Source organism: Notolepis coatsorum, assembly GCF_963971535.1.
Source record: "Notolepis coatsorum genome assembly, chromosome: 12".
Taxonomy (NCBI): domain Eukaryota; kingdom Metazoa; phylum Chordata; class Actinopteri; order Aulopiformes; family Paralepididae; genus Notolepis; species Notolepis coatsorum.
This window is the reverse complement of record NC_140176.1, coordinates 17,869,166-17,877,475: the sequence shown is the minus strand read 5'-3', so window position 1 is coordinate 17,877,475 and position 8,310 is coordinate 17,869,166. Positions and strand designations below refer to the sequence as shown.

At 43.5% G+C, this 8,310-nt stretch overlaps 1 protein-coding gene across 1 annotated transcript; it reads left to right on the top strand.

Moving 5' to 3' along the window:
- Window positions 1–1,504: 1,504 nt before the first annotated feature.
- Window positions 1,505–2,647, top strand: LOC311238214 (B-type lectin plumieribetin-like). Its single transcript, XM_084326239.1, has 3 exons — window positions 1,505–1,533; window positions 1,802–1,895; window positions 2,283–2,647. The coding sequence occupies exons 2-3, from the start codon at window positions 1,806–1,808 to the stop codon at window positions 2,550–2,552; spliced, it is 360 nt and encodes a 119-aa protein (XP_084182365.1). The 5' UTR covers window positions 1,505–1,533; window positions 1,802–1,805; the 3' UTR covers window positions 2,553–2,647.
- The last annotated feature ends 5,663 nt before the right edge of the window (window positions 2,648–8,310 follow it).

Here is an 8,310-nt window from a genome sequence, read left to right as displayed (position 1 = left end):
CTTGCCCCCTTTTCTTCACTGTAGCCCTGGACTACGCGCTTAGGAAAGCCATTACTGGGCGGGAGCAAGAGCTGGGCTTCACAATCACACATATGCTTGCACCTCATGGTACCAAAGCATCTCAAAGGCACTAAAAACCAAATTACAAACATCTCAAAACAAACTAGTCAGACTACTGCTTGACCTGACTCCTAGAACCCACCTCACCCCTGCACACTTTGCCAACCTAGGATGGCTTAGAGTAGACGACAGAGTACAGCAACTTGCAATGGGCCTGGTCTACAAGATACACTACACGACCAAGGTACCCATGTACATGTCAAAATACTTCCCAAAGGTCAGTGAATACCACGATCACAACACCAGAGGGAGCTCCACAAATCATGTAAAACCCAGATTCGGCTCAAACAAGGGACTAAACACGTTTCGCAATTATGCCACAACAATGTGGAACGCCCTACCCAAAGCTGTAAAGGAATGTGAATCACTACCCACCTTCAAAAACACTCTCAAAGAACACCTACGGGAGACTGCAATTCAAAACTGGCCCCTACAAATGTCCTAACCCAGTTGTACAATAAAGACCAAGCATGGCTTTGTCAGTATTCCAATGTACAGCCCCACCCAACCCCACCCCACCTACCCAACCTCCTCCAATGTACAGTTTCTATGTCAGTATTCCAATGTACAGTGTCGTCCCCCCCCCTACTCAACCCCCCCCCCCCCCCCCCACCTCCAATGTACAGCCCCACCCCACCTACCCAACCTCCCCCAATGCACAGTTTCTATGTCAAATGTATATACACTCTTTTTCTGGATTTTTTTAGTATCACAAACAGTACTGTATTTGAAAATCTGGTATGTCATAAATGTATAGATGTAGCAGTACTGTCTATCTGTATGTCGTCATATGATGAATTGAAGCCATGTGGAGCAAGCTCTGGAGCTCTTGAACAGAGTGGAGGCAGAATGCGCCAGGGTTGGCCTCAGGCTGAATGCAAAGAAGACTGAGGTCATTACTTATAACATCCCCCTGGACCATCCACCTCTCAACACAGCAGGAGGCAATGCTCTGGCAGAGGTCAGCGACTTCAAATACCTGGGTTCCTGGGTCAATTCAACAGAGCGGGACCTTAAGGTGAGGAAGGCACTGGCATGGAGGGCCCTGACTGGCATGAATAGCGTGTGGAAATCCAGTCTCCCCCGACACATCAAAATTAGCTTCTATTCAGGCTAAACCATGTGCAGATACTTAGTATAAATACCAAGCATTTCAATACAGTATGAAAGCATTTCGTTTTTTTCATCCCAGGATCCCAAATGCTATCATCATCCACAGCACATAACGGCACACATCAAATTACTGAGCTAAAAACATGTTTTGTGTATAATTATGCCAGATTAGATTAGGTCTCCACAGAGGGTGTGGGTTGTCTCTCTGCTGGGTCAGGGCCTATAAAAGCCAGAGGTGTCCGACTGAAAGACACTTCACTCAGCTGCAGCTTCAGCATCAGACTCGTCCACAACCGGCCTGTGAGTAGAGAATCTGTCTAACGCTTCTTTTTCAGCTCTCTTCCTCTGCCTCTTTTTGCTCTGTGGTAAAATAGGATAGAGAGGTATCTCGGTTTATATTTAACTTGTTTTTTTGTGGGTTTTTTTACACTTACTCTCTGAAGCATACTTTTTATCCTGTGTATATGTGGTTCTCCTCTTTTGCGCAACAAAGATTTTTGCAAGAGAACGAGAATAAAATTGAGAGACCAATCACTTGGTCTAAAGCCTCTGTTTTTCTTTCTTTCAGAATCATGAGCAGGAACTACATGTCCAAGTTCGATGAGCTCCGCAAGGGAGATTATCTCATGTCCAACAACCACGAATGGAAGGCTAAGTTCGAGGTCAGTACTTGAGGAACAACAGTGTTCTTCCTCTGAAATGGTGCCAAAGAGATGACGTAACAGTGCTTTTGGAAAAATACTTTTGTGTGTCTGTCAACTGTCAAGGTATACTGTATATTTGGGTCTTGAGAATTTCTTTTTAAATTTTTTTCCCTCAAAATTCTATCTTAGAATTCTTCCTATAGCCATCGACATCATCATCATAATGTTAAAGGGATAGTTCAGATTATTTGGAACTGTAGCCATATTTGTTACTTACCCATGATGATCACATAAATCAGTCAGATCCTTTTAGTTCTCAATATTCTAATAACTGCGGTGCGACTGTACACCTGGAAAGGTTGGTGACATCTATCTTCCATCTATGTCTCTGTGCAACTCTCGCAGGAGGACGGTAACTTTGTGATCTACGGCTGGAAGCCCATGTGGACGTCTGACACCGCCGGCCAGCGTGACGCCTGGCGCCTGTGCATGCAGGACGACTGCAACTTTGTCATGTACAAGAGGGACAACAAGATGATGTGGCAGACCAAGACCCAGGCCTCCGGTGCTTTCAAGATGTGCCACATGTACATGCGCAACGACGGCACCATGGTGATCGAGAGGGACGGCGAGGAGGTCTGGACCTCTTCCCAGTCCAAGGGCTTCAAGGCTTAAAGTTGCTGGAGCACAGCTGGAGCAGAGGGAGAAGATCGTGCCACCGTGACCACCATCATGGCTGTACGAACCTCTCTTTGTATGCTCAATGTTCAATAAAGGGAAGGCTAAAAAAGATATCCGTTTCGTGCTGTTGTCATTTGACTGTGTTCAGCTCACCACCTATCCCTCCATCTGGAATGAGAGAACAGAGGCCTTTGCCCGGAATGTTTGTGTAGTTCTCTTTCTGCCAACATGGCTGCCTGTGACCGTTGGTAACCGTCTTAAAAAGAAAATGCCTAATTTCTGTGCAGCGGTAGAGTAGATCAAACATTGTAAAGGCACGATATTACTGTTTCACTGATATATTTCTCACATATCAACACATTGGCATTCAATAGAGGCCTCTGAGTTTTGAGCAGACAACAACAAAGAGATTATTGTGAACCAAGTAGGGCCCTGTCAGTCATTACATATATCAAAAAATTCCCCAGATGAAAATAATTCCTAATCTTTTCACTGGGGGATATATTTGGAACATATATTTTGAACCCAGCATGAGTTGAATATCTCTTTTGATGGGTGACAAGGCGTCGTTTCATGCTAGCACCAATCCCTCCCTTTTGTCAGGACAGCCATCTTTGAAGCAGCATTCTTGGTGTGCCAGACACATGGCCGGTCTAGACATCACCATTGGGTCTCATTCACCAACGGACTTAAGACGAAAGAGCAGACACATTTTTTTCCTAGCTCCATTTTCTGCCCGATTTTGGGATTCACAAACGGTCCCTTCTCCTGGATTCGGTCTTAAAGGTGACATGCATTATAAATGGCTTTATAAAGTAATAGGAGTTAGTATCAATGTGTCTGTGTCTCTAAATACCATATTGGCGGATTGCTGTCATTCAGGTCAGACCATTTCCTGCTCCAGTTAATTAGGTCATTCTGATTTGACTCGCATTGTGATGTCACGTGGCGCTGGGGAAGCGGATAGTGATCCGATTGGCTCTGTGGTTGTAGCGCATAGTGTAAGCCGACACTTCCTCAAACGGGAGAGGGAGGGAGAGAGAGAAGGGGACCTGCTTATCTCACACACGCAGCTTTGTTTACACAGTGCTCCGTGTCTCTCTCTCTCTCTGTCTGCCACTCGCAGACTGTGTGGATGACTGTCACTCAAAGTGCTTATGGGCGGAGCCAATCCAATAACAGCCTGAAATCCAAAGTGAGAAAAATTTGGCTTTTGAGTACTTGATTAGAAATATAAAACAATTAATTTTTTTTAATAAAACCTTACAGAGGTGTTCCACAGACTCACAGGAATTGTGTAAAGTTGCCCAAATAGTGCTAGGAATAGCAATGCATGTCCCCTTTGACTAAGAGCAGGATTTAAGAGCACTGAAGAGCGCCGTGTTCTTAAGGGCTTTATTTGTGAGGAATCATGGTGAATGCGTTCATGTCAACTACAGACATCCTTGGAATTAAATAATCATAATAATAATAAATATGACAATATTTGTATGATAAAAAAATAAATGTTTACATTTACAGTCATGCCTCAAGAGGCATCTTGATGTCAGAAAATAAATAAAAACACTACACCAACACTGCAAATGACAGTGGATAAATAAATAAGAACTAAAGCTAATCGCGTGGATATAGCTATAGTGGAATAGACTATTATTCCATATTTATACCGCCTTGTTGCACGCTCCTGGCCACCTGTTCAGCGCACACACACACTGTATAGCCTACGTGTGTAATGAATGAACAGTAGGCTTATATTATTCTAATGACTTGTTTCATTAGGAGATAGTAGATACTGTATGCGCTGCCCTATACTAGTCTAGTACGTACAGTACGTACAGTACACATCTTAGCATGACATCTTAAGGCCGCCACAGAGTCGGGCGTACTGTGAGCCGACCGGACCTTGCGAGGCATGTCCACAATCGTGAGGTTTCAGGCAAGCTTTACACCGCTTACCAATTTCCTACATTTCTCATGCCAGTTTACTACATTTAATGCAGGTCGATGTCAAACAACATGCCAAGCAGCCTTTTGTGTGACACCGGTGTGCGACGCCTCTGTGGAGTCTGGTCCGCTCACGCCCGACTCTGTGGCGACCTTAAGAGATGTCACGCTAAGATGTGTACTGTACTGTACTGTAGTAGAACTACAGTATGACTACTATATGTTGTAGTGAGGTGTTTAGGAGAAGTGGGTAGGATTCAAGCGCAGGACAATGATGGGTGAGAGAGAGACGAGCACGAGTCGAAGTTGCAGATAACCAGGCTTTTACTGAGCATAGTCAACAAGGCACACATTACAGGGGTACAAAACAAAACCGAACTTAAAACACGGGAACAAAAACCTCAGCAGGGCAGGAAAACGTGGCTAGGAAGCAGGAACGGACTCACGGGGGAAATACAGAATAACAAGGCTTTCACGAAGGATAAGCAGAGTAGCACGACAGGATAACACCGGGGAGGCAGAACACAGCACGGAAGGGTACTGACAGGATAACCAAACAATGGCGCGACCCTGGTAATATATACAGGTACTGATTATGATGGAAAACAGCTGGGGCTGACAGACACAAGAATACTAATACAACACTGGGAATACAGGACTAGACGAGCATATGAATATGAATACACACACAGGGAACAACAGGCTAGACTAGGACATAAGGACTAATGGGAGATACACAGGGAGCATGATATAAATGATAGACAACAGACTTGACAGAATAGGTAAATAAAGACCCATACAAAGGGCGGCGGCCTGTAGCACCGTGAACAGACCGCCCGGGGGCGGCAGAGGATTGTTCAGAGAGTTCAGATTATGACACTATAGGGCAGCGCAGTATCTGCAATCTCCTAATAAAACAAGTCATTCGAATAATATAAGCCTACTGTTCATTCATTACGCACATAGACTATACACAGTGATGGGCAGTAGCTTGCTACAAGTAGCGACGCTACATAGCTTAACTACAATTCTCAGTAGCGTGCTGGTAGCTCGCTACTTTTTAACCAGGGTAGCGATCTCTGTAGCGGAGCTATTTATAGAACGAAGTAGTAACGTAGCGACGAGAAACGTCACACGCTACTTTCGGGAGAGACAGTCTAGACTAGAAGATCTGCGAGGAGAAAAAAAAACTCCCCGTAAAAAACCCACTATGATTGGTTGGTTTGTTTAGATATGAGTGACGACTCATGATTGGGTATGGTAGACCAAAACATTACGGGTAGGCCAATCAGAGGCAGGATAGGGCGGGACTCCAGCCGCAAAGCAGGAAGTGAAAATCAAAACACAGACGTATTGAATGAATGCAATTTAACGGATTACATGAAATGAACCAGTCTGCGCGAAATGGCAGAGGGGTTCGATGGCATTGATGAAGATGATGATGTCAATAACAACAATGACTCTCCATGGCCCTATCTGGGACACATGTATGAGTTTGACTGAAAAAACGGCTAAAACATATGCTGCTCTCTCAACACGTCCAGCACTAACTTGAGGACAGTCAGGTGAGCTGATGAAAATCAACTGTTCCCAAACAGCACACAAGTCAGTACACTTTGTCAACAGCTTTAACTAAGATAGCTGCTATCATGATGTTTCACTGTAGGCAAAAAATGAACAATATTATTGGGGTGGAGAAAAGAAAAAAAGAGGGAAAAGCAGTGGTTCTCAACCTGTGGGACAGGACCCCCAGGGGGGGTCCCCACATGATTTTGGGGCCATGGAATGTTTTGTGAGTTACATATTTAAATACATTTGGTCATTTAGCTGACACTTTCATTCAAAGCAACTTACAAATTGTGTACAACAAGTCAGTAGGAGTGGTACATATCTAGCAGCCAAGGATAAGTAGTATTGTTTGTCAGTGTCAAGCTTGAGTGTTATACTCTGAGTACATACTGTAGTAGTATAGACATATTAGCATAGTTGGTAGTAGTATATACATTGGTAGCATAATACTAGTAAAATGAAGTAAAACAATTCAGATATTGAAGAAGTGTGTAATACAAGTTCATGTTAAAAGGATGACACAAAAAGCCAGACCGAGGGCTTGTTTCAGTTTTATAATAAACAATCAAACTGAGAATTTTTTTTCCTGCCTATTTGTTTGGTGGAAACTTGGTCATGAAGTAAAAAAAAAAAAAAAAAAAAGTAGTGCCGATGTAGCTAGCTATTTTTGTCATGTTCTTGTAGTGTAGCTTGCTACATTTCTCTGGGGATAGCTTCCATTGTAGTTGAGCTATATTTAATCGAGAGTAACTTGTAGTGTAGCTTGCTACATTTTCCAAGTAGCTTGCCCATCACTGACTATACAGTACGCTCGTGCACGTGTGCGCGCGCTGCGGCAGGTGGCCAGGAGCGCGCAACAAGACCGTATAAATATGGAATATTAATACAGTCAATTCCACTATAGGTATAGTGTGCTGTATGATGAGTTGACAATACCGTGCGGCAAAGGGAACCGCTCCCGCCTACCTCCGGTCAATGGTCTCCAACTGTAAGAATCTGGTTGTTGGTGTGTGGACCCAGGCGCAATACAGGAATGAGAGAGAGGCAGGACACAAGCGGGTGTAGTTGAGAAGAGGCTTTACTGCACTTCTTTGGAGTACAACTACAAAAACAAAACAATAAAGACGAGTACCACAGCCTAAGCTGGCAGATAATGATTATATAACAAAGGGTACGAATTAGAGACAACACGGAAGGGTGCTGAATCACAACCACAATGGTATAATAATGTTCTGACAACAACGGAAGACACAAGATACGTTTACAAACCGACAGGGAATATATAGCACAGAATATATAGGAGGACTAATCACACTGATTACTAAACAGGAACAGCTGGGGAAGAGAGGAACATGAATATGGATACACACAGGAACATGAATACACAGAGGGGACAAGACTAGACACTAACAATAACAGGGATAATAGGAACACATAATACAATGAATACAAGGACACTAGACTAATAGGCAGACATCTGAACATACTGGGGAGCACACAGGACCGATAACAAATACAAGGGGAACACATTAATACACACATTCAATAATCTCCAGAGTAGGCACTCCTGCAGTACCGCAAACAGAGCGCCAGAGGGTGGAGTATTGTCTGTGTCCAGATAGTTCAGATTATGACACCAACTACACACCCTCAAGACCCCTACGTGCAGGGGTAAGGCTAAGAGAATTATCAAGGACTCCAGCCACCCAAACAACTGCCTCTTTGAACTGCTGCGGTCAGGCAAGCGATACCGGAGTCTCATGGCAAGCACAGAAAGACTCAGAAGAAGCTTCTATCCCCAGGCCATCAGGTTGCTCAACGAACAATAACACTATGCAACAACCATCAAATGCACTCACAACACACACATCCACACGCACACACTCACTTTAAACAAACAACGCACTGCAGCACCCACTCTCCACACTTTAGAACACCTAAACACACTTTATATTTATTGGTAAAGGATTTGCACTACAACCCATACCTCAGTACACCTTACTGTAAATTGTACCTAAATTGTACCTCATCCCATCTTTGCTTTGCACTACATAGTATTGTATATTAGTATTGCATAGTATATTGTATATTGTATGGTAACTCAGTTACTTCTATTCTGCATCGAACATTGTACATATGTATACTGAACACTGTGTCTACGTACGTGACTTCTATTTTTACTTCTATTTTTACATGCTATACTATTTTATTTCATACTTATCTCTTGTCTAGCACAGTC

Excerpts from the sequence above, each read along its gene's own strand:
- LOC311238214 (XM_084326239.1), top strand. The coding sequence starts at position 1,806 with ATGAGCAGGAACTACATGTCCAAGTTCGATGAGCTCCGCAAGGGAGAT. Across the intron at positions 1,896-2,282 it reads AATGGAAGGCTAAGTTCGAG|GAGGACGGTAACTTTGTGAT; the intron begins GTCAGTACTTGA and ends CAACTCTCGCAG.